Source organism: Eschrichtius robustus, chromosome X (assembly GCF_028021215.1).
Source record: "Eschrichtius robustus isolate mEscRob2 chromosome X, mEscRob2.pri, whole genome shotgun sequence".
Classification (NCBI taxonomy): Eukaryota; Metazoa; Chordata; class Mammalia; order Artiodactyla; family Eschrichtiidae; genus Eschrichtius; species Eschrichtius robustus.
In genome coordinates, this window is record NC_090845.1 from 104583328 (window position 1) to 104609554 (window position 26227).

The 26227-nt window shown below is 46.1% G+C and overlaps 1 protein-coding gene across 3 annotated transcripts in view; it reads left to right on the forward strand.

Moving 5' to 3' along the window:
* The first annotated feature begins 4461 nt into the window (after window positions 1-4461).
* DOCK11 (dedicator of cytokinesis 11) overlaps window positions 4462-26227 on the forward strand; it is a 189405-nt gene continuing 167639 nt past the window's right edge. For all 3 annotated transcript variants that reach the window (XM_068532530.1, XM_068532532.1, XM_068532531.1), the window contains exon 1: window positions 4462-4681. In XM_068532530.1, the coding sequence (XP_068388631.1) occupies window positions 4580-4681 (102 nt within the window). In that variant the 5' untranslated portion in view covers window positions 4462-4579. The remainder of the gene's footprint in view (window positions 4682-26227) is intronic.

The window sequence follows — 26227 nt, forward strand, 5'->3', positions numbered from 1 at the left end:
TGATTGAGCTTAGCAAGAGATCCTGACCCACTTGAACCTTGAGATGAGTGAGGCCTCAACCAATGCCCTGATCACAGCCTAGTGAGAGATCCTGATCTGGGGGACCCAGCTAAGCCATGCTCAGATTTCTGATCCACAGAAAATGTGAGATAACAAGTGTGTGTTCTCTTTAGGGGCCACATTTGGGGGTAATTTGTTACACGGCAAGAGATAACTAATACATTGGATCTTGTAGGTCACTCTAAGCACAAACTGGGTGGGGGGACTGATTAGAATCACTGGCTGGTATGTTACAAATAGACTGTAGCAGGGCAAGGGGGAAAGCGGGGGCGGGGGTGGGGTGTCAGTTGAGAGGCCACTGAAATAATCCAGGCAAGAGATGCTGGTGGCTGGGACTAGGGTGGTATTGGTAGAGATGGGAGAAGTCTTTGGACCTTGAAAGTTTTGGTTTTTTTTTTTTGGCCATGCTGAGGGGCATGCAGGATTTCAGTTCCCCGACCAGGGATCAAACCTGTGCCCCCTGCAGTGGAAGCGCAGAGCCCTAACCACTGGACCGCCAGGGAATTCCCTCTTGAATGTATTTGGAAGGCAGAGTCAACAGGATTCGCTGTTAGATTAGATGCGGGGCGTGTAAGAAATAAGAGATGACTCTAAGGTTTTTGGCCTGAGCAACTAGAAAAGAACTATCATATACTGAGATAGAGGAAATTATAAAAGGAGTAGATTCGCGGAGAAAGAATAGGAGTTAGGTTTTGGGCATGCTTAATTTGAGGTATTTATTAGACATCCATGTAGGGATGATGAATTGGATATACAAGTCTGGGGGTTGAAGCTGGAAATATAAATTTGAGAGTCTGCAGCATTTAGATGATAAAATGTGAAAGTCCTCTTGCTCTCCACTCCCATGTCCCACCCATAAGCCCCCTCCCCCCAGTTAGCTCATGTGTAGGGATATAGATACACACACACAAATATTATTTTTTTCCACAAGTAGAATTGTTCTGCAACTTGCTTTTTATCAATATTTTTTGGAGTTTTTCCATGTAAGTACATCCATATATATCTCATTCTTTCTTAATAGCTGTAGAGAATTCCTTAGTATGAATGAATCATGTTATGTCCATGCATTCATTCATTCACTCACAAATATTTTTTAAGCACCTACTATGTGCCAGGCACTGATCTAGAAATTGAGGATAAAGTAGTCCCTTATGGATGGTACTTAGGTTGTTTCTAATAGTTTGCTATTATTAACATTGATACAATGAGTATCTTTATGCAGGCATCTCAGTTCACATGTGAGAGTTATTATTTGGCATTGATTCACAGAAGTGGAATTTCTAGGTCAAAGAGCTCTATGGCATTTCTAATACTGAATCTCAAGTTCAATTAGGGTAGGGTTAACATTAAATTAAATTAAATTTAACATTCGGATAGGTAAATTTGTGATGAAATCAAAGATATTTAACAAATGTGGAAAAGAAATCACCCAATAAAATGCTCTGTTGGAAGCTGTAGGATTGCCTCTACAATTTCCCTTTACTATGTGAGTGTAGTCATGTCCAAATCCTACTCAGCTTCAAGGTCCAACTCAAACGCCCCCTCCTACAGGAAGCCTTCAGTAGGCCCTAATCAGATGTGATTTTGCAATCTCCCGCTTTACCTCAAGTATGGTCTTTATCACATACTTCCTTGTATCATAAATACATTCTCTACAGGACTCTTTTTTTTTTCCTGAAGGGAATGGACAGTGTATTTAATTCATCCTGCATCGTCCCTCAGTGCATAGCACAACGCTCAATGTTTATGTAATTAAACAGAAGCCTTAAAGCAAAAAAAGTGAAACCTACAGTCTCAAGAATAAGCATGGAGCCTACTAATGACCAGATGGTGTTTGCATACCATCCGTGTGACATGTGCTTCCGATGGCTCACAAGGCTCTGTAGAAATTGCCTTCTTCTCCGATTCCATCTCCTACTACTTCCCTTCCTTCTATGCTCGAACCATGCTGGCCTTTTTTTTTTTTTTTTCTGGCTTTGAACACACTAAGTCTGCCCCCATCTCCACGCCTTTGTACCTGTCATTCCTTCTACCTGGAGTGCTCTACCTCCTGATCTCTGCTGGCTGCTTCTTCTCCTTCAAGACTCACTCAATTTTCACCTCCTCCAAGAAGACTTCCTTGACCTTCTATTCTAAATTAGGTCTCCAACTCCAAGTACTCTCTATCCTATCACCTTAACTTAATCCTCCACATAGTATGTCTCGCTTTCTGAAATTAACATGTTCATTTGCTTGCACTAGAACGTAAGCTCCACCAGAAGAGGGACCTTGCCTGTCTTGTTCAACCCTGTGTACTTTTAATGGCTACAATAGAGTATGTAGTAGTAAAGATGCTTTTGGCCGAAAGAAACAGAATATTCAACTAAAAGTTGCATAAACCATAAGGATTTACTTTTCTCAGAGGTAGGCAGTACTAGGTAGGGTTGGTTCAACGGTTCAATGCTGTCTGAATTCTGGATTGGCCCCTCTGCGATGGTCTTGGACTTCCCTTGTGGTTGCAAAATGGCTGCCAAGGGCAGATGCGTCACCAGAAAAGACCCCTCTCAGGAAGAAGGGGGAGCAGAGGTCTCTCTGCACAGCTCTTTTTTAAAAGGTGGAAAAACTCAGGACCTCTCCTCCCACACTTCTCTTTTCTATTGCATGGGCCCAAACTGAATGGAGTTAAGACCATTCCTCTAGTAGAGTGAGATTATCATGATTTTCTTTTTAACCAGTCATAATTCATCACCTGGAGCTGGGTCTGTCTTCCCTAAGCCCCCTGGCTCTGCTCCATACCAGAAGCAAATCTGGGCTCTCTTAGCAAGGAAAAGGTGTTACGGCTGTTCTGGAGGTAACCAACAGGGCGGGCCACACAGGCACTCACAGAACCGAGGCGTGAATTAGGGCTGATCCACCTACATCCAACAATTAACAAATTTTATATACATACGCTCTGTGCAAAGCCAAGATTGGTGATACATGGCTTCTGCCTTTAGAGGACTTCCGGGTCCCAAGCCCTCTGGAACCTTTGTCTGTGCTTTACTGGCACTAATGTGATGGCTGCTGAAACAGACATGCTGCTAAGAGATTTGGCCTTTTCTGGATTCACAGAAACCATCAACCATGACCTTGTTTTCATAACAAAGTCCTATATATAGGTGTGACTGCTTGGTCTTTGAAGATGGTAAAAAGTGGGCAAAGTGCCCTCATGGCAGTGGTAGGAACCCGCTTAGAAGGGCTGCATGGCTCCCCAGAAATTGTTGGCCATTTTCAAACTCTTAACACATTAAGTAACCAGACAGAAAATTCCCGCGATTAGCAGAGCCTCTCACTTTGTACTTGGGGAGGTTTTACAGGGTCACTAGTACTTCAAGATTCACATCCTTATTTCTGTCTTAAGCACGTTTATTTTACATCTAGTTAGAAGATGTTCTTTGATTCTTGGGAAACAATTTCTTGGAAGGTGAAGAGGATAAGGAAAGGAGTAGGAAATGGAGAGGCGATAGCAGGATGTGTAAAAGCTTCTAGAAGACCGGTAAATCCTCCAGACTCCAGGTAATAGCCTTCCCAACCCCTCCCCACCCCCGCTACCCCATCCCCCCCCCTCCCCCCGCCCCCGCCCAGTCTCTGCCGAACTAGACAACCTGCCACAGGCTCAGGCCCCACCACCCAGCTCTCCCCTGCCCTGCTGGGGGTGGAGGAGTGGGTTCGCCCACAGCAAGTTTCCAGTCCCAGAAGCCCGCTCCCTCCTGGGGTTGCCCCCGACCCCTCCCACGTGAGGAGGATCGATGGGTAAGAAAACGGTGTGGGCAGCAGAGGACCCAGGCGAGTCGCTCCGGCCAGAAAACCCGCTCTCCCTCCTTCGACAGCGACATCGGCTCGACCCCTCCCGGGCGGAGCACACAATAGGCGGCTGCTCCACGTTGTCGCCCAGCCCCTCGCCGCCCCGGGTCCTGGGGGCTTGCGGGGTGGGGTACGCGAGAGTTCCCCAGCCCTCCTGCGGGCACTGCAGCCTCCGGGGCGGGAAAGGAGCGCTGGGGTAGAGCGCGCCGCACACTTGGAGACATTTCGTGTTGTTCCCCCCTCCCCGCCCCCAAATACACACAAACGAAAATGAAGCAACCAGACCTCCCCTCCCGGAGGCGGCTGCACCAGCAATATCAGCTGCGGGCGGAGCCCGAGCGGTTGCCACTTCCCCCCTCTTCCCTCGTGACCCTCGCCCCCCCTCCAGTGCTCCCTCCCCCTCCACACACCCTTCCTCGCCAGACACACCCTCCTCCTCGGGCTGCTCGCGCACGGAGCACAGGCTCTCTAGGGGAGGGAGCGGCCGCCGCCGTGGGGCCGGACGGCGAGCGAGCGAGGAAGGGAAGGAGGGAAAGAGGGAGGGGCAGCGGAGGGCGGGAGGGAGGAGCAGCGGGAGACGCGCCGCCGCCAAGCTGCGATGTGGCCGGCCGGCGTGTAAACACTTGGAGCAGCAGCGGCCGCGGCCGCCCCGGCCCGGGGCAGTGAACACGCCAGCCGAGACCTGCCCGCCGCTGCCATGGCCGAAGTGCGCAAATTCACCAAGCGGCTCAGCAAGCCCGGCACGGCGGCCGAGCTCCGGCAGAGCGTGTCGGAGGCCGTACGGGGCTCCGTAGTGCTGGTAAGTGGCCGGGGGACGGGGCGTCCCGGGGGACGCGCTCCGGGCGAGAGCGACCGGGCGGCTTCCCGCGCGCGCGCGCGCGGGGTCGGGACGGGAACGGCGTCGGCGGCGGCCGGCCGGTGCGCTCCGCGCTCTTTCTCCGTTTCAGTAAGTTTTCGCCTGGCCGCCGCTCGCCGGGGTCCGAGTCCCAGGCGCCCGCTGACAGCGCCGCGGCTGCCCGGCTGCGCCGCACGGGCTGGACGCCGACGGGCCGTCGGGGGCTCGGAACCTGGGCCCCGGCCGGGGGTGTGAGTTCGAGAGCGGACCCCGCGCTTCCCTAGACCCGGCACAAAGAGCCGGCGACCCGGGCGCGACGAGATCCAGAGTCCCTGCTGCCCGCACCTGAGGCAGCCTAGGCGGAAGGATGCGATGCCCGTTTTGCACATACACACACTCGCGCGCGCACACACACACACCGTGTACACAAAAAAAGAACCCCACCCAAAAAGCCCCGGGCGCCCAAGCTCCGGCGGGCGGTGAGAACAGAGGAAGCACAGCGACTTCCTCCTGCTACTGGGGAGAGGGTGGTGATGGGTGTAGAAGGGGTGCTGCTGCTGCCGCCGCCGCCGCTGCTGCCGCGGAGGGAGGGGATTGGAGACAACGGGTTTCCGGGGCGTGTGGGCGCGGGGTCTGCAGCCGCAGGGCGAGCGTGTCCCCTGGGACCCGAGAGCGCTCCAGAGGCAAGGAGATGGGGCCATGGGGGTTTGGGGGAAGATGGTGTGCGCCAGTCCAGGGATGGAGGACCTGGGCTCAGAGCCCCACCGCTCACGGCTGGGGGATGGGCATTGGAAAGCGCGCTGACCTCCTGGGAGCCTTTCCATCGCACCCTCAGCCTCATTCGGATTGTCTGACTGTGGAGCGCAGCGGACGGGTACTAACGGGCACTTGCCCCTTCTCCTGTTTTCAGGACACTCGTTGCCAATTTCCTGGACCAGTAGTCAAAACCTAAATAAGCAATCAGACTGGTTAATTAGCATTTGTTTTGTTGCTTTGGTTTTTTTGTTTGTTCGTTTTTGGCTCTCTCCATGCTGTCTACCTTACAGCGAGTCGTCTGCTGTGTTTAAATTTCACCATTAAGAGTGAGCTCTTTTTGTTAAAACAACTTATCATCGGAAGGGAACTTCACAGCTTTTCCTTGTAATTTTTCTGTTGATCTTGTAGAATCTGCGATAAAACCAACATTAAAGGGAGGCCAGGGGCCTGATCCCAACAGTGGAGAAAGTTGACATTAGTGGGAGTTCTGGAGGAGGATCAAAGGTAAAATATGTACCTTTGAGATAAAGATCTGATCCCTAATAGCTACAACTGTGCAAAGCCAAATGACTTTAAAGAAATCTCTCTATCGTAGCTGGACCCTTGGAAGTTTAATCCTGCTGTTTAGCAGAGCTAAAAACCCAGACCTTTAATGTTGTTTTAATGGACTTGGCTTATTGTGTGTCTCACTGATTTTAGAATGAGGTCCTGTTGGGGTCAGATTGGAACCTCGATTGTCATCACAGCCAGTTAAGAGAGGAAAGCAAGCTGTGGGTAGGGAATTTATACCAGGGCTCTCATCTCGGGTGATTGTTAACAAGTGATTCAGCCTCCCTAGCACAGGAAACGCTTTCCTAAATTCAGGAAGAAAACCTCGCTTAAGCAGGGGTGGCTGGCCCTCTACCACATCGTGTGAAGGGAGCCTGTGAAGTGGACAGATGGTCTCAAGAGAATAAATGGGACTCAGCAAACCTCCACGGGGATTTGACCAGCATTTGACCTGCCACCCTCAGCAGCGTAAAGTTGACAGTAGCATTCTTGTCCAGGGTTTTGGGTTTGAAAAAGAATTTGGGGTAACACGGGTGCCTTCCTAACCATTGACTCTTTGGCACAAAAAACTGTTAGTGGGAGGAGACTCTTCTGAGAGATACCGCCAACCTAGCTTACTTGGGACCAAGGCCACAGATTTTTTTACCAGGCAAGGCACAGGAATGATATTTATTTACTACTCTGGTATGTGGTCCACACTGAGATTTTGGGAGGTGGGGAGAACCGATTCTAGGAATCTAAATCTATATCTGTTGAGCCCCTGCAACGTGCAAGGCACAATCCTAGATGCCCTAAAATTATGAGTGAGTGTGGATGACTTTATCTTCATTTGTTTCTGTTAGTTCCAACCTGGGTTGGGTCTGTGTGTATGTGTTTGTCAAGAGGACATCCAGATTATGTACATAAATCAGTTTTATCTTATTCATAGCACCTTAGTGAATGCTATTTTGAAGCAGTTCAGTCAACTAAGAGATAAGGAAACAGTCTTAAATGGAGTGTACTCTCCTAAATGGCTCTCTTTCTTGGCCCCTGCTTTTCTGACACCAAGAGCTCGTTAACCAAAGTTAGCAAAGCCATAGGTGGCTGGAGAGCGAGCGGACCACATTGCAGCTGCCATCGTGAGGTCTGATTCTTTTCTGATTTAAGACCCAAAATGTTTATTAGGGACAGCTGAGGTAGGATTTACACTTGCTGCTGTAAACCCACGACATTCAAGTTAGGGCTTCAATATGGAGTCGCGTTTTCATTAGATTTCAATATGGAGTCATTCCTGCCGCAGAGCAAGCTTTCCTGTGGTGTATCTTTCACTAGAACTTGGAAAACCCACCAAGCTGAACAAATATACAGAATTTCCTGTTTAGGTGGTTTCTTTTTTTTTTTTTTTTTTTTTTTTAGCAATTATACCCTTTTTGGCATGTTGCTAACATCATTCAGTTTTGTTCACTGTTAGAAAAATTCAGAAGGCCTGGGCTATATATAGCATGTAGTTGTGTATTCAAACCTTCATTCAGTTATCAGTACTTCCTCAAATCTATTAACTATATGATGAAGCAGACAGAGAAAGAGAGACCGTTTCGTTGCTGCATTTTCTTTTTCTTTTTTTAATGAAAGACAGTTTTAACCCAGGCAAAGGGATAATTACAGAATTAACCACTGGCAGAGATTTCTCAAGAGAGACTTGGGGAGGAATATTATAACCTGAGAGTGTATGTGATTAACTGAGAAGTGTTTACATATATACACATTTTAAAATGCAGAGTTTCAACGCTGTTTTTGTTATAATTCAGGATGTAGCTCTTTGTGCCTCTGGGGGAACAAAGGCATTTGATAAACCTGTTGTATTCTGGCTGCCCTTGGGAGGAGTCCTTGTGTCAGCCTGGGAAGGTCGCCTAGTAGGTGTTTAAATACTGTTGGCTTGCTGCTGCTGAATTTACCCTCAATTCCTTGTGCGCCAAAGGATCAGGAAAGAGTTGCTAGATATTGCGGGTTGTAGCCCCTTGGGGCAGGGCAATGCATGCATGGTCCCCTGGCTGGCGCCTGGCCAGATGGCGTATAACAAAGCCAGTGGAGAAAAGCTCTCCAAGAGCTGAGAATGGCCGAACAGCGTCTGCAGCTGTTGACACCCCCCCCCACCCCCCCGCCCCGCCACTACCACCTTTGCAAGGAGTGTTCCTTAGGTTCGCATTTAGGGAAGGCCTGAAAATGAATCAGCTCCCCTGCTCCCTCTTCCCAGGGGAATTTGTGGAAAGTACTTAATTGAGGACGAAACAACTTACACGGTAGAATAAAGCCAGTTGCAACGGGCTTTGCCCGCGAGTCTGCAGTTCAGAGACTTAGCTGGGCTCTGCATGCACTGACCCAGAGTGTGGGCGAGTAAGCATGAAATAGTCTTACTGCTCCCGTTGGCTCCTCCAGGTTTGGAGAAGGAAGGACCTGTCAGCCAGCCCAGTGCGGAGGTTGCTGTGAAGCCGGAGAGGCCTCCTTGCCCAACCCTCTTTGAAGCACCAAATAGAATAGAATAGAATTTCTTTTCCAAGCCGAGCATGTTAAGCAAATTTATCATACAAACTTGTAAATAATTATTTCACTTACCCATATCTTATGAACATTTCTTCACGTCAGTGATACAAATCTACATAATCATGTTTAACGACTGCCAAAAATTCCACTGTGGGTGGACCATAGGTTAATCATCCTTTATTGTTTGGTGTCTTGAGAAGTTCTAATTTTGAGTAGTTATAAACATGAGCTCTCCAGTACAGTAGCTACTAGCCACCTGTGGCTATTTACATTTACGTTTGAGTTAACTAAAAAATTAAAATTAATTTAAAAAATTTAAAAAGCAGCTCCTAAATTGCCCTTGCCACAGTTCAAGTGCTCAAGAGCCACGTGTGCCTAGTGGCTGGCCCGCGTAGGACAGCCCAGAGACAACATTTCCATCACTGCAGAAAGTTCTTCAGAACAGCTCTGGTATAAACATGAATTTGAATGAACATCTTTGAGCAGGCATTTTCAAACATGCTAGATTGTCCCTCTAGGATAAATTTCTAGCATTGGAATTGCTTTGCTCAAACATTAGACACATTTTTAGCATTAACAATTCCTCTTAAACCTGCTGTTAAATTGCTCTGCAGAAAGTTATTGACATTTGCCCTTCCGTCACCAGAAAGTGTGAGTGTTCCTTTTGCCCCCTCCCATGCCAACACCTGTAATTAATATTTTTTAACCTTTGCAATCTGGTAGGCAGTAAACGGCATATCACCGTTCTAATTTGCATTCCTTTGATTAGTCTTGAAGTCGACCAGGTTGGCATATGTTGATTAGCCATTTGTATTTCTTCTTTTGAGGATTTGAGTGAACCTTCTTACAGACTTATTTCCTGGTTTGTAATTCTCACACTAACGGTCTCTACCCCTAAGATTCTGTTTCGATAAGTCTGGGCTGGGGCCAGGCATCTGTATTTGTAAAAACAACCCAAGGTGACTTTGATGTGCACAGAAACGCAGATCTAGACCACTTGCCTACTCAAGGCAGAAATGTCCCCCGTACCAGCCCTGACAAACGATGCCTAGCTTCTCCTTAAACGCTCTCCGCCCATTAGAGGGCTGGGTTTGAAACGGCTCTTGCGCTGAAATTTGTTCTCTGTAAGTTCCACCACTAGGCTAGGCCTAGCTCTGCCATTTGGAGCCGCACAGAATATGTTTGCTTCCTCTTTCACATGGCAACCCTTCAAATATTTGGAGACAGCCACCATGGCATTTTAAAATGCACTCTTCCCAAAGCCAAAGAGCCTTCATTTCTTTCCTTCCTTCCTTCCTCATGTGACTTGGTTTCAAGATGCTTCACCATCACGATCATCTTGTTTGGGCTCCTTTCCAAGGTTTCAGTGTCCTCCTTAAAATGTGGGAGCCAGAGCCCAGGCTCAAGAGTCAGACCTGGGCTTGACTGTGCCCTCTGTCACCGGCTTGCATTGTGAACCGAAGCAAGTAACGAGATCTCGTTTTCCTCATCTGTGAAATGGGGATAATAAATAGTTGTACTGACCTTGTGGAGTTCTCGTGGGGGTCAAAGAAAGTAATATTTGGAAAACGTCTGATGTATAAGTGATTCATAAAAGTTAAGGAGAGATCTAGTAAAAAAAAAAGTATTCTAGAAGGGTCTATCACAGATTACAGTGAAGAAGGGGGCAATATTTCATACCCATTCTGAATATAAGCCAAGAAGGCAGGGGCTGTGTGTTCCTGTCTATTCCCAGTGCCTCTCACAGCGGGAAATACATGGAAACAATATATAGGATGGACCAGGTGTTGGGTGCCTGGAGACCAGGTAACTGGATAAAATATAGCTATATGGTTCTGGAGAGGGACAACAATGGCTTAGCTGAGGCAGTGACAATGGAGATAAGGCAGAAGAAGTAGGAGAAGTGATAAAATCAGCAGGATTTAGTGATCCTTGAAGGGGGAGTAGAGGGGGGAAGGAAGAAGTGGGAGGGGAGGAAGGGGGGGGGAAGGTGGAGTCAAGATGACTGAGGTTTGTCAGCCCAGGTGACCAGGAGGGTCAGTGTGTTCCTCGAGAGGGGAAGGGAGAAGCAAATGAGCTGCCTCTTCTAGAGAGGGTCGTCAGGGCAAAGCCGAGTTACAGTTAAGGTGGTGGAGAGAACATTCTGGGGAAAGGCTGAGCCTCTAGTGTCGTGTTTTGGCAAAAGACTAGGGTTCTTGAGGACAGAGAAGAAAGTGTTCCAGATGGGATCAGGAAGGGGAGGAAGAGCCAGGGCTGAGCAGCCGGGCGGGCGAGGCGAGATTAGCTGATTGAAGAGGTTTGCACCTTTGGGGGTCATTAGGGAAGTGGGAGGCAGGGCGGGGGGGAGGAACGGCCTCCCCAGGCAGGCTTCATGGGAAGTTAGGTCACCCCCTGGGCAGCTTCCCGTCCCAGGGTTCAGCCTGACCAGCCTCCTTCCCCAGGTGCCTGAAGAGGCTGGCTAGCGTGTGTCCTGCCCTTGAGGGACTCACAAGCCTGGAAGGGAGATGGGGTGTATGCAAATGAGTGTGAAATAGAGAAGATGGAAGCGGCAGGAGGCTAGTGATTGGTGCTGCTTCTATCTTCAGTTAGTTACATCATTTCTGCCCGGCCCCCGCCCCCTCATGGTCTTTTTTTGTGATCCTTAACGTTTTTCAAGACGTTGGTCCTTTCTGGGTTCAACAATGTTAAATGAGGCCTTTGGCATTTCCCTCATTTACTGGGCTACAGAGGCCTTTTTTGGTTTTTTTTGATGGGAATGGGGAAAGTAAATGGCAGTGCCTGACACTCTGAGAAATTCACATACAGTGTACATGTGTAACTCACCTTGACATTCCTTGACCTGACCTCTGTGGGCTGCCAGCTCACTACTTTCCCAGACCCCCAGAGCTCCACCTCTGGAGCCGCCCCGCCCCGCCAGGCTTGTTTGCGGGAATTCCGTTCAGAGGAGTCATTCACCTCCCTGGTCTTGCTTTCTTCTGAGACATAAAATGATCAGTAGGCATGTTGAAAAATTATTAGTTTTTTTGTTTGTTTTCTTTTTTCTTTTTTTTTTTTAAACACAGAGGGAAGGCCAGAAACCACAGGCGGGGAGAAAGCGTGAGAGCTGTTTCCCCTTTTCTGTAAATCCTAATGGTAATTTTATGATACATCTCTGTTTGGGATTTAGATATCTTAGTTTCCTTTAGCTTTTGTCAGGAGTGCAGAGGGGTTCATGGGTAACGTTGACCTGTCGCTTATATCAACCCAGAGCCAGATGCCTTTCCGATTCTTGCAGGGCCGCACCCTGGAGGCTCCCAGAGCAGGAACTGGGGCAAAGGGACAGTCTCATTCAGCTCCGTTGCCTGTGACTCGTGCTTAGTAGAGCACACTGGGCTCTGGAAGCTTACTGCCTGGGTTCAAAGTCCAGCTCGGCTGCTTACTAACTGGGTGACCTTGGGCCAGTTATTTCACCTTCTGTGCCTCGATAGCCCTCTCATGGGTTTGCGGGAAGGCTTCGACGAGTTGCATGCAAAGCACTGGGGACCGGGGCTTGGCACGTGGAAGGCACTGGACAACTGTTGGCTCGCATGCTTATTCCCGTGCTTGATGGTGTGCAGAAGTCTTTTGTGTATGTGTGGCACGTCAACCGACAACAGTAGACGGGTAGAAGGGAAGCAGGTACCCTTGCTTTTTTATTTCCCTGCTCCAGATCATGCCCCAAAGGGTGAGCCACATACATGGCTGAGCCAAGAATCATACCCTTCTTGGCAGAATAAGCTGGCTGCCCATGAGGTCCTGGGGAGCAGCCGTTCCCAGGCGGACTGGGTCATATCGAAGAGCCCAGTGGATGTGAGCTAGGGCTCTGGGTCTGTGGCAGTTCTTGCCTTCAGACTAGTCAGATGAGTGAGTGGGAAGACTAGTCGTCTAGGGGGGAGGAACGCCCCAGCCTGTGCCCGGGGGGAGGTCCTCTGGTCTGGGGAACTTATGACAGTCTGTTCAGCGTGGTTTCTCCAAAAGCATGGATAGAGGAGCATTGGGCTCTGTATGGAAGAATAGAACTTGAACGCTCTTTCCTTTCCCTCTCAAAACTTTATTGACATGCCTTTTACTCATTAATCCTTACTTTAAAAAGAATCAAATGACTGTTGACATTCAAGTGCCTTTTTAAAGAGGTATTTTGGAAACATGTATTTTAGTGGGAACATTTTAAGCTTACAGGTCTTCTAAGAAATTAATATACTTTTCTATCCAGCTATCCCGGTTTTGTGGTAGCAGGATGAGTCCAATTAGGAATAGTACGTGCAGGTTTCCAGCATAGGCAATACCGTGGAAAATATGCCAACTGTTCCAGGGACATGAGGTTGACCTACTATCTACGCACAGCCTCTCACAGTCACGCCAAAATTTGCTCTTAATGATTTCCTGCCATTCTTTACCACCTTGTTTTTATTGCTCATCGAGTTTATCGTTGACAGGAAGTTGTATCTTGGCCTTTCTCGACAGCTTATGTTGGACTGTATATGTTTCAAGCTGCAGAGAAATGTTTGAAGGTATTCTGATACTTCAGCTTTCCCCTCCTGTTGTTTTCCGTAGTGACTAAAAGATTTGACTGGGTGAGATTTAACTAAGAAGTCAGATGTTCTTCTAAGCCTCTGAGACAGAACATCTTTATTTGAAGTGCTTCAGCAAAGTGTGTCAGGAGGCTGGGGAATGCCTTTGTACGAAATGGTGGTTGGATAATGACAAGACCTTGTATTTTTATAGCCCTGATCTTATGATGAGTTAAAAATGCTGTTATGCCTCTGACCTCGCATGTTCTTCCAGGTCACTGTGAAACGCGTACCACATTGTCATCACCTGTCTCCCATCAGTGGGGAAACAGAGGCATGGTTTCAAGTGAGGCAGGCTGTAGGCCACCCAAGTTTGCTAAATGACAGAACAGGTAATGAACTCCGGGTGTCTCAATTTCTTTGGCATAATCAGGTAAAGAAGCACTAGCTCCTGGGCCAGATTCCACAATAGAACGGGTGGAGGAAGCTCTCTTTGTGTGGTTTTGGTGATGATCTCCTCCTATTGGGAAACAGTGTTTATTTCTGAACAAGCTTAGGTCTCTGTAGTGGGAAAGTAGGAGGTGAGGACAGAAAAAAAAAAAAAGAGGGGTGGGGTTGTTACTGAGAAATGTGGGCAAGATCAGTATAGATTTTTCCTTGCCAAAGTCAGCCTAAGGATTTTGAGAACTTTTTGCAATTGGCCGTTCTTCCTTTCTTTGCTATTTGACTAGCTATATGGGGGAAAAAATCTCCGGAACACTGGCTCTGCCGAGGTACCTGGGATCATTTTCAGGGAACTGGTTTTATGATTTTTTTCAAGCAGGTTAGTGCCGTCCAAAAATAACAACATATATATTTCTCTCCATGCCTTTTATATTAGCCGTGTAGTTTTCCCACTTGAGAAACTGCCAGCTTTATGTCTTACAGGACCTGTTGTCAATGTTCATGGCGTGAGTGGAACAGTGTGGTTGGCAAAACCAGTTTATTTTCATAGGTTAACAAGTTCCGAAGGCTTCGGTCCATTAAATGGTTTCCTAGAGACCAGAAGGAGGGAATACCACCTTCTAAGTTGCCTAACTTACCACCAAGAAAGCACTTAAATCCAGGAGGGCTCTCAATCAACTGTTGCGAAAATTGAACAAAATGGTTATTTGAAAGCTCATAGGCGCCCGCAGCTCTCCTTCTGGCCAGAGGAGTGTTTAGATCATGCTCTATTGCTTGTGGAGCAAAGAAGTTTCTCCCTGCTAACCTGACCCCAAGGGAGAATCGCTCCTCCACGGCTAGTGACCTGCGTGACTGCTTACAGAGGAGCTCTGCCTCTGTCTTCGCCTTCCAAACAAAGTGAAACCGGGTCTGGCAGAATTCTCACCGGGAGAGCCGGGGGAGAATTCCGTAGGGCTTTGTCGCCTCAGTTCTGCGGTAGAGGCCCAGCTCCCTCCCCCTGCTTCCTCTGTGTGGACTCGGATGTCCACTGCCAGCCCGGCACCGCCCCAGGCCCAGAGACTCGTCAGGGCCTAAGCAGGGGACATCAGAAGACTCGTATTCAGAGCTCCGGATCTGGGCCTTAAGTCTCCTAGGCTACTGGTTCTGCCCGATCTGTAAAATCCATTTCCGGTCACTGGGTTTTATCTTCTTCCTTGTCCTCTTGTGTCACTGTCCCAGTCACTGTATCCTTGTCTTGACCCCCTACCCCATATCTAACCCTCTGTCTTGGTTTGCCGGCCAATTGCCCAGCTCCTCTAGGAGAGTTCTCGTCTTGTTCCTGGTCCTGAGGAGGCCTGTCCTGCACTCACCATGACCGCACAACAGCTTGAGCTTAGCACGCTGGGTGTCTGCTTAGAGAACTCAGAAAAGGCAGAGTACTTGAGATGAGGCGTTCCAGCAGTGACCCTGCTGAGAGTTGCACTAGATGCATGGCCTGTTAGTTTCCCATGGCCGCTATAACACATTGCCGCAAACTCAGTGTCTCAAAACAACACAGATTTACTAAACTCACAGTTCTGGAGGTTGGAAGTCTGAAACGGTTTTAAGTGGGCTAACGCCAAGGTGTCTGTAAGTCCTCACTCCCTCCCAGAAGCTCTAGGGGAGAATCTGTTACCGTGCGTTTTACAGCTTCTAGAGGCTGCCTGCATTCCTTGGCTTGTGGCCCCTTCCTCCATCTTCAAGCCAGCAATGTCTGGTCAAGTCTTTCTCACATCATATCATACTGACACTGCTTCTGTCATCACATCTCCTTCTCTGATTCTGACTCTTCTTCCTTCCTTCCTCCCTCCCTCCCTCACTTAGAAGGACTCTTATGATTGATTACCTTGGTCCCACCAGGATAATTAGTTAGGATAATCTCCCCATCTCAAAATCCTTAACTTGATTACATCTGCAGAATCCCTTTGCTATGTAATATAACATAGTCACAAATTCCAGGGACTAAGAAGTGGACAGCTTTGGGAAACCATTGCTGGAGGTTGAGGAATGGTGGAATTCTAGGGTCACATGGGTTTCCAGCGTGGATACTGACCTTGTGGTGGAGGAGGAACACGGGTCTGATAGACTGGCAAACGGTGAGCCAGGTGCAAAAGTCTTCACAGAATAAGAATGAGAAAGCACAAACCCTTTTGAGAATTTTGGCTGAAAGAAAGCAATATAGGTTTGCAGGCTGCAGTTTCAATTTGGATGTTTTCTTAAATTCTTCATGATTAAAAAAATTTTTTCCCACACAAAAGTCCCTCAGTCTGGAGTTCTTGTAAGTGGGCACTGCTTTCAGACTTGAGGTGTTTCAAGATACAAGCTGGCCAGACGCTTGGCAGGCACTTAGCCAGTTTAGGCCTATGGAATTTTCCACCCTCAGCTAAAGAGTAAAGAGGTAAGGGGGTGGGTGTGTGTATTGAAAAGAGAAAAGGATGGTTTCACATCAGAGAGGATAACTTTGGCTGACAAGCCCCAAGACACCTCTCATGTGTCCTGTGTGAGAGACACTTCACCCATCCTGAAGGTCAAGTTAGACTGGGCATGGCCCTCCTGCATTTTCAAGGTAATTGGCAGACCCCTTCCCGGAAATGGGTTTCTAAAACACATGATTCGAGAAGCAGAGAGAAGGACTGGAAAATCTCTCTGATTCCTTCTGTCTTCATGATGATTTCAATTGAGAGAGAAATTGAAACTTCCTGTCTCATTCACCAAGTCCAGTCGCTGCCATCTTAGAGACACACACTGCAAAAGCTTGCTGGCTGATCACATTTGCACCAGCCCTCCTCACGCTGGCCATGACAATATACCTGATAAGCTGATGGCAGAGAGCCTACTGCCCTGAAGAAGCACTCTATCATCGATGTGGATTGCATTTTCTATTTTTACATCAGTTCTAATTGGCCATGGCTATATTTCTCCGAGGCCGGGCATATCTTTTTCCAGACCCTTGGATAACTGGCTGAAATGTACTGAAAAACATTTTGTAAAAGGTTGGGAAACCCCCAGATTTTGTTTAAAAATCTGTACCGACAAAATATACATTAACCATCTTCACTTTCTCCTGTTCCAGTCTTCCTTTCTTTTCTCCTCAATAGGAAAATAGTTCCAATTCTCCTTATAAGCCAACTCAATTAAAAAATTCAGATGTTTGCAGTGGAATTATCTTGAAATTTTTTCTAATGTATTTAGATACTACTAATCTCTAGGATGTGAAAAGGTATTAACTGTAATCCTATTTAAATCTTCTTTAGAGACTGATGTTCATTTTCTTTATGTTACCGGCTGTTGCCCTTCAACCTGGCTTATTTTGTTACAGTTTATTTCATATTATTTTACTGAGTTACTCCTTTCTGGTTTGAGGTTTTTCCTTTTTCACTGGCGCTCATCTGAACTTCATGGCTTAGGGATAGTAGGCATTGGATCAATGACCTTCGTGACAGAGTTGATGCCTCAGGACTCTGGAACATCTGGGAGTGTGGTATATACCAGAAGAAACTAGAAAGCAAATGTCTTCGAGAGTGAGCTAGAAGAGAGAGAGAGAGAGAGAGAGAGGTGGGGGGGAGGGGAGAGGCGTGCTGAGCTATGGGAGATAGCAAGCTGCCTTAGCTGAAGGAAAAGAGAGATACTTTCCTTCGGGTCATGCTAAAATCCCAAGGGAAATGCTTTTAGAACTGTTGCTTGAATTGAAGCAGAGAATCTATTTCTACTGATTTCTTTTTAATACATTGGATCTACTTAGGGCAAGGATGGGGGTGGGGTGGGGGAAGTGAAGACAAGGACTTAATCTGAGGAAACTAAAGGATAAAAATAAGTGAAGATGGAAGGAAGGGATTTTTCCCCCCTCATTATAATAGACCAAGAGACCAGAGATGAAAATATTAACAATATTTAATGAGGGTAGCAGTATAGTTTTAGATTCAGACCGGAAGAAATCCACCCCTGTAGAAGTTGTGCTAGGTAAATGGAACAGTTTTGTGTGGGATGGTGGCAGTGCACCCTGTCAACTCGCATAATTCAAGACCCCAAATTAATTAGTTAAGGAATGTGGAGGACATTTCTATGTAGTTCTCCGCCGTATGTGTTAGTTGGAACCCAATTCTCCGACTTGGGGGTTTAAGACTTGTGACCACCGGAAACCTGTAGAGGCCAGATTTCTTTTGGGAGTCAAGGGTTGGCTGGCCCTCACTTCCTCCATCTTCCGGTAGAAGAAGGGCAACAGTTCACACCTATTCCAGATCCGTATTTCTCAAGGCAGCAAACCCTGCTAGACAGGAATGGGGGCCGTGGAGGCAGGTCTCCGAGGCCTTGAGACTTGCTCTGAGCGAGGCGCCCACTGGCGCAGGATTCCTTTAGCTGACTTCATGCTCGCCCTGCCAGATTTCTTTCTTTCTCTTTCCGCCTTCCACTGACCGCTGACTGTTCTCCCCTCATTCTGATCTTCCTCAAGTGCTGCTCCTGGCGGCCCTCACCTCTCTGCGCTGTGACCTTCCAGGAAAAGCTTCTGCATATTTGGCTCCAGTGTCACCAGCCCTGTGCTCTGGAAACTTCCTTCCACGGTGGGGCACTCTCTCACTCACCCCGTCTCATCTTTTTCTCACCTCTTCCTTCCCTCTCTCCTCCGTGTTTGGTCATAAAGTGTTCTTTGGGGGACAGGGCCGGCACTGTGTTTATTGTTTTTAACCTTTTCTTTAGACAAGGATGGAAAATTCCAAAGGCCTGAGCTAGTGATGGCTGGGTGCCTTTTCTGGAAATCCAATGGCCTGGATGCTAAGGGAATGTTGTGGAGCTACACATCTGGCAAGGTTGTCCTGGCTAAAATGTCCTGGCTTTGTATTTAGTTCCAACTAAAAGAAGCGGAGATTCTGTCTGCGGAAGTATGGAATAAGAATGAAGAGTTTAAGAAATGATATAATTACCACTCCAGAGCCCAGTATACGTCACTTTGTGTGTGTGTGTGTGTGTGTGTGTGTGTGTGTTTGCTGGGTTTTATTGGGAAAGAGTGGCCTTTGGCTTAGTAGACCTTTCAAAAGTGAAACCTTCCTCATGAGAGACAAGCAAAGTTCCTGCGGCTCAATTTAATGGAGGATTTTGCTTTCTTGGGGTGATGAGTTGGCAGAGGCCGTGCACGTTTCAGAGCAACCAGGGACATTTCAGAGTGTCTCCTGGGGGGCACGAGTGTCCTCCCAGTTGACACCAGGTGGGATGGAATAGGTCTACCTCACTGTCACGGTTCTTGCCCCACCCTGGAGAAATCATTTAGGCACGATCTCGTCCACATGTCCCTAGGGGTATGACATATCAGAGTGGACCATCTTGACAGTAAGCAAAGCAGTTATTGTCTTGAAATAGCTAGAAACTGACCCACCATTCTGCTGCCTCTCAGGAAAGGATGAGGGAAAATCGCAAAATCCCCAAACCCATAAAAATACCAACTCTATCTGCCCTGGCTCCACGTTACTGGAAATGAGCGCCCAGATTTCCTAGCAGGCCTTCCTGTTCCTTCCTGTCTACCAGGAAGGCCCGTCCCATTTTTTTTAAAAATTTTTATTTATTTATTTATTCATTTATTTTTGGCTGTGTTGGGTCTTCGTTTCTGTGCGAGGGCTTTCCCTAGTTGCGGCAAGTGGGGGCCACTCTTCATCGCGGTGCGCGGGCCTCTCACTATAGCGGCCTCTCTTGTTGCGGAGCACAGGCTCCAGACGCGCAGGCTCAGTAGTTGTGGCTCACGGGCCTAGTCGCTCCGTGGCATGTGGGATCTTCCCAGACCAGGGCTCGAACCCGTGTCCCCTGCGTTGGCAGGCAGATTCTCAACCACTGCGCCACCAGGGAAGCCCCTGTCCCATTTTTGAATTCTCTTCTCCCACCACATTCCTTCCTGTCACCTGAGCTCTAGCTGTGCTGGACCATTACTGCTCCCCAAACACACTCTAAACTTTCTCATCTCCATGCCTTCGCACATGCATGACTCCTCTTCCTAGAATGCCCTTCCAGCCCCTTCCCTGCTAAAGGGAACCCTATCTGTCCTGCAGGGCTTAGGTCAAATGGCCATCCCTCACCCCCCCACATTTGGAGCAAGTTGCTCCTTCTATAGGCCCATAGCCTCCTGCTACTTGTATTGCTTTCCTGTGACTGTCGTAAAAAATGACCACCAACTCGGTGGCTTAAAAACCACGAATTGATTCTCTTATAGTTCTGGAGGCCGGAAGTCCAAAATCAGTATCAGTGGGCCACATTCCCTCTGGAGAATTTAGGGCAAGTTCCGTACCTTGCCTCTCCCAGCTCTGGTCACTGCCAGCATTCCCTGGCTTGTGGCTGCATCACTCTAGTCTCTGCCTCTGTGAGTCGCATGGCCCGCTATTTGGTCGTGTCAAATCTCCCTCTGCCTTTTTCTTATAAGGACATATGTGATGGCGTTTAGGGCCCACCTCGATAATCCAGGATGATCTCTTCATCTTGAGACCCTTATGAACTCGATCACATGTTAAAGACCCTTTTGCCATAAGGTATCATTTGCAGGTTCCAGGAATTAGGATGGGGACATAGCTTGGCGAGGGGGGGGGCATTTTTCAGCCTACCATTCCAGTTCTCCAGTTTTACAGAGGATTGATTTCATTCTGCCTCATAACTATGGCTGACAACTTCTCTCGTCCGTTAGCATGTAAATGCCTTAAGGAGTGGGCAGGAGAGTAGAAGGAGCTAATGCATAGGCACCAGAGTGCCAGAAAGGCCCAGTGATTCCACTGACCCTCTCTGTTACCTTGGACAGGCTATTTAACTTTGTGGAACCTCCTTGTGCTCATTTGTAAAATGGAGCTAACATCAACCTCAATGGGCCTTGCCAAGTTGTTTATAATAGCAAAACAGCAACCACCCCCCTTCCCAAGCTTAAACAACCTGAATGTTCAAAAGTAAGGGATTGGGCAAAATGTACATCCATACACCAGAAAACCATGCAGTCATTAAAATGACATCTGTATTAATTATTGACATGGGAAAAAGTTTAGGTTATGAAACACCATGCAAAGTATGATCGTATTTTTGTAAAATAATGCTTATGTGATATATGTGACTTTAGTTACTTAACCACTCTCTGCCTCAGTTTTCCCATCTGTAAAATGGAGATGATGATAGATAGTACCGACTTCACAAGGTTGATGTAAGGATTGAGTAAAATAATACAGTAATACACTTAGAATAATGCCTGGAACATAGGAAGTGCTGAATAAATGTTAGCTGTTAGTATTACTGTTATATTCAAAGAAAACATTCTCAAAGGGAATGCCTGTGTTTATAATATATGTGAGTATATAGAATAGTAACAGTGCATATCTCTGGGTGGTGGGATTATGAGTAAATTTTATTCTTGCTTTACATTTTCTGTTTTTAAAATTATTATTTCTGTAATCAGAAAAAGTAGAATTCAGGAAAAGCTCCACACTTACTTTTCAGGCTTGCTATATTTCTCTGATATATATAAATGCATATGTATGTGACATATAGTATCTATATAGTAATTAGCCTGGTGCTGTTATTATTAAAATAATTTCTCCTATAATCCTTCAGCTCCTTGCCCGTTGCTTTGCACGTCTCACATTCTCTGTGTCTTGAATCAATAAAATTAGGATGGCCTAGAAATTAGAGACTTCAATTCCCATTTGCTTTTCATTCCTATCTGCTTAAGTATTCCTCCAATTTTGATCATAATGGGTTCTCTATAAAGTGAAGTTTCAAAGGGTTTATGTATATGTATATACACTCACACACAGTATATGTGCCTGTATGTTTACATCTGTGTAATGTTTCATATTATCTTCACAGTTTTTGAGAAGTGGAAATGCCTACCCTGAATTTTCTGAAATGTAAATTAAAATTGGTCTCATCTTTCTTGCATGTGACCTGTGTCTTAGGTTGTCGATACTGTAGTCATCCTTTTCTGCCATTAATATGATCAATCACAAGAGGGACTTAAATTTCAAGTATAGCTAATTAATAGGTGATATGCATTGATATTGCAAGGATTTCTGGTTGCCATTTTCCTGAGTTCAAAATTGCTGTATCTTTGTTCTTTTATTTAAAAATAATCTTAGATTTTTTGTGGATTTAAAACAAATGGATGGGAGAATTATGGATGAATTAGGAATTATGGATGAAATGGAAGGTCTTGCCTCTGACATTTCAGATAATTAGATTATGCTGCAGATCTTGGTAAGCAGGGTCTCTTTTCCTCTCTGTACTGTGTGCCCTTTTTCTTCCCTATCAGCATGTACATCCTTGAGTTCATTTCTTTTTCGTTGCCTTTGTCCTTCTGTCTTGTCTTTTCCCCACCACATTTCTTCCTCTGTTTTCTCTCCAGCACCCACTCTGATCATAATATAAAACTGATATATGAAAATTGATCTGTTGTATTTAAACTGAGTTTTGAATATTTTCTCTTCGTAACTTGAAAAGCAGCAGAGAGGGAGGCATGAATAGGGCGAGCACAGAGGAATTTTAAAGCAGTGAAACTATTCTGTATGATACTCTGATGGGAGATACGTGTTATTATATATTTGTCCAAATCCATAGAAGGTACAACACCAAGAGTGAATCCTAGTGTAAGCTCTGGACTTCGGGTGATTAAGAGGGTCAGTGATGGTTCATCGCTTGTAACAAATGTATCACTGTGATGGGGGATGTTGATATGGGGGAGGCTGTGCTGTGCACGTGGGTGGGGGTACATGGGAACTGAACTCTCTGTACTTTCAATTTGTCTGTGAACCTAAAACTGATTGAAAAATTACAGTCTATTTTTAAAAAATACTATGCATGAAATGTTTCATGTTTGGAAAAAAATAAACTTAAACGTAGTTCTTTTGTGCTTATGTGGACCTTTACTTTTTTTGCCTGTTAATGGTGCTAATTTTTTTTCCCCATCCCTGGTAGTTTGGAAGGTGGCATTCCCAGCTTTCTTGCCAACTTGTTTGGCATAATTATGAAGACTAACAAATGTGGTTTGAAGACTTTGGGTGAAGAGTGCTAGGTAAATAGCAAAGCGATTTTATTGTTAGAGTGGGGGAATTGTGAGTCAGAAATTGTAAGGTCAACTCCTCACTGTACGACCTTGGAGGCAATGAAATGGGTATAAGAATCACTGAAGTCATGGTGAAGAGGTACCTGTAATTAAATTCAGCCTTTGGTACAGCTGTGTTTGCTCAATGAAGCCCATGTGCAAATCCAGTCATTCAGCATACATTAGGGGAATCTGATTTTTGAATAAATTTGATTGGAACCCTTTGGCAAAGCAAAGAATCCTTTTGTAATGCAAATGGCCACCCGCTAATTTATGTCTTTTGTAAGGTAGGATTTAACGCTTTAAGCTTACACAATTCCTCTGCCATTTAAAATCAGATTGTTTTGGTGCCCCGGAGAGAAGAATTGCTCTGGGAAGTTGCATTAACTCCTTCAGCCCTGAGGAAACCATTTAGTCACTTATTGTTTCTGAGAACTAAATAATACCCGTGTCACCTGAAAGATTTAAAATACCCTTTGTAAGTGGCTCCTTAGTCTCTGAAAGAACGACTCATTCCTTCATTGTAACCTGAAAGAAATCCAAGTGTCAGAATACACTGGGAAATGGACTTAAGTTATACTTCTAAACATCGATACTAGAGGTTTTAAATGTTAGGAAACCAATATGATATGGGTTAAAAGTTGATGGTTGGAGCCACTATATTAGGATGTGGCTGAAAGGGCAAGGGGTGGATTGAGAGTCCTTTCTAGCATATTCCTTGGGAAATTCTTGCTGGTGGCATTAAGAGTCTTGCGCTCTAGTTGAATTCGATATACCATGGGTTGTCTTATTCTTTTGCCCAGGGAGCCCACCTTGACCCCCTGCATTTCTGACTGCCCCATGTTTATACATGGCTCCATAACGTTCCTTCTGCCAGCTTTACTTAGGGTTACTTCCCCCTCAAGCAGCCTTTGGATCCTTCTTCTGCACGTGACCAGTGAAAGGAAACTAAGTGTATTAGAACAAGTCTTGTGTTAGTGCTGGGAGATAGATTGCATTCCCGTACCTCTTAAAACCCATGTTCTTGACAATGTAAAATGGGGCTGTGGAGGGTGAGATTGTCCAAGTCTGGGTCAGCCATTGCCTTTCACTGACCCCAGTGGATGCTGCTTAATGGAAAAATATGATCAGGGTTCACCCTATGGAATCATTGCTTAATATTGTAGATGACTCATTGGAACTAGTGTGTTAGAAAATCACTTCCAGATGTGTCACAGAAACTTTTCCAAAAGGGAGAACTAAACTCTGGAAAACTGCGTTAGTTTTCTTTTTTCTTTTTATGCTCTTAGCGCCAGAATCAAATCTTCCTGTAGAGGGTTAGTCAACATATATTTGGAGTTCTAAGTAGTATGATCCTGTTCACTTACTGTGAGACTGGCACCCATCTTCTCTCAATGATGAATGGTCTGGAAGCCTTACCTAGTCCGTCCGGCGCTGGCCTCATTCTTTATCGTTAGCAGCAAACATCTATGGAGCATTCCTATGTGAAGGCTCGTTGCTAGGTCCTGTGAGGGGTAGAAGAAATATCTAGTTGAAGAGCAGTAGAAGTACGGGTGATACAGCAACGTGACTGAGAATGTGAGCTCTGGTGTCAGCGTCTGAGTTGAAATGCCACTCTGGTTGGAGAGTGTTGAGAAAGTTACTTAACTTTCTAAATAAGTCTCAGTTTCTTGGTCTATAAAATGGGAGTGACAGTGATAGTAATACCTACTTCATGAGGTGAGCCGGAGGCCTAAATGACACAATTCATGGTAAACGCTTGGCATCGGCTATGTAAGTGTTAGCTATTATTATTCATCTGCTTTGTCCCCATGTGTAGTTTGGGTGTGTTCGTGTGTGAAAGAACATGAAACATGAGTTGTTGACTGATGCCCTCCAAGAAGCAACTCCAGTGTATGCTTTTGTGAGTTTCTCTTTAACTTGATCTCACTCCAGCAGAGAATTCGCCGGCCTCTCCTAGTCAGTGAATTTTGAGTTGGGCTGTCTGAAAAGAGATAATGGGTTGTCATCTCTTCAGAGGCACAGGATGACAGATCTTGCAGATTACGCAATGATCAGAAGGAAAGTATTCATAAGTAGCACAGCCTGGAGCCCTTGTAAAAGCCCAGCCTGCTTCAACAAGGTGCCACTGGTAAATAAAATCTTATGATTTCCAGTCTACTTATTTTTTCACAACTTAACCTGTTACCATGTTGCATTCGAGCAGTTTTCTATTGAATGTGTATTCTTCCCCCAGATCTCAAATCAATATGCGTGTTTCTATACTAGAATGTGATCAAAACATTTTAAAAACTTGCAAACTGCATCAGAAGAGGAAAAGATCATACCCATAGCCGTTAAGTAGAAATTGGTGTCTCTACTCATTTTGAAGAATTAAACATGGTTAGGAATTTGTGAAACTGCCACTGAAACTGCTGTAGTGGTTAAGAGCGTTCATGCCAGAGTTAAACAGCCCTGGCTTTGAATCCTGAATGAATGCGTTTTCTATTGCTGCATAGCAAATGACCACAAACTCAGCAGCTTAAAATAACACACACTTCGTATTTCAGTTTCTCTGGGTCAGAAGTATGGGCAGGGCACAGCTGGAGTCTCTACTCAGGGTTTCACAGGTGTTGGCAGGACTGTGGTCTCATCTGGAAGCCCAGGGGCCTATTCCAAGCTCCTTCAAGTTGGCACAGATCAGTTGCTTGTGGTTGTAGGACTGATTGGACCCGTTTTCTTGCTGGCTGGCAGCTGGGGGTGGCTGTCAGTTCCTAGAGGACAGCCTCAGGTCTAGCCCCGTGGACCTCTCATAACACTTCTGTCTCCTTCTTTAAGGCCAGTGGGTGAATCTCGCTCTCCAGGAAGGGCTCAGTTCCTCTCCCAGGGTTCACCCGATTAGGCCAGGCCCACCCAGGATAATCTCCCCTTTGATGACCTTGGAGTCAATTTATTACTAACCTGATCAGGGGAGTGATATCTCATAATATTCACAGGTCCTGCTTACAATCAAGGGGAGGGAATTATACAGGGTGAGTAGACTGGGGGCAGACCTCTTAGGGGGCATCATAGAATTCTGCCTACCATCCCTGCCCAACCTCCCTTAGTCTCAGTTTTCCCACTGATAAAGTGTGAGCAATGATAGTATTTTCTACCTCACAGGATAATTGCGAGAATGAAATAACACGCGTAATGCATTTAGCACAGCACCTGGTGCTTAGCAAGCTTTCAATAAATGTTAGAATGGTAGAGAAGAGCTACTTTTCTTCCTCCCCTCTTACCTTTTCTCTCACCCCAGCCATCCCATAATGTGATGGCTTTGAAGGTAGAGCATGTGAGCATAGGCTAAAGGAGTTGAGGGTTTTTTTTTTTTTTTCCTAACGATTTAAGTACAAAAAAGAATTTCCTAAGAGTAAAGGTGAAATTTCTAAGACAGTTGTTTTGGAATGTCTAGGTGGAGGCCTTCCTACAGATATCCTTCTAATTTGATTCTTTGCTAAATGAATGCATGTACAGTACTCAATTCACACCCTGGGGTATGAGATATGCTTCCTAGTTAAGGGAGAAGTTTCAGATAGTCTCCTTATGAAAAAATGGTTTGGTGGATCAGTGATCTATAATTGAGAATACCTTTGATAACAAATGCTTACTTCGTAGAGCAGG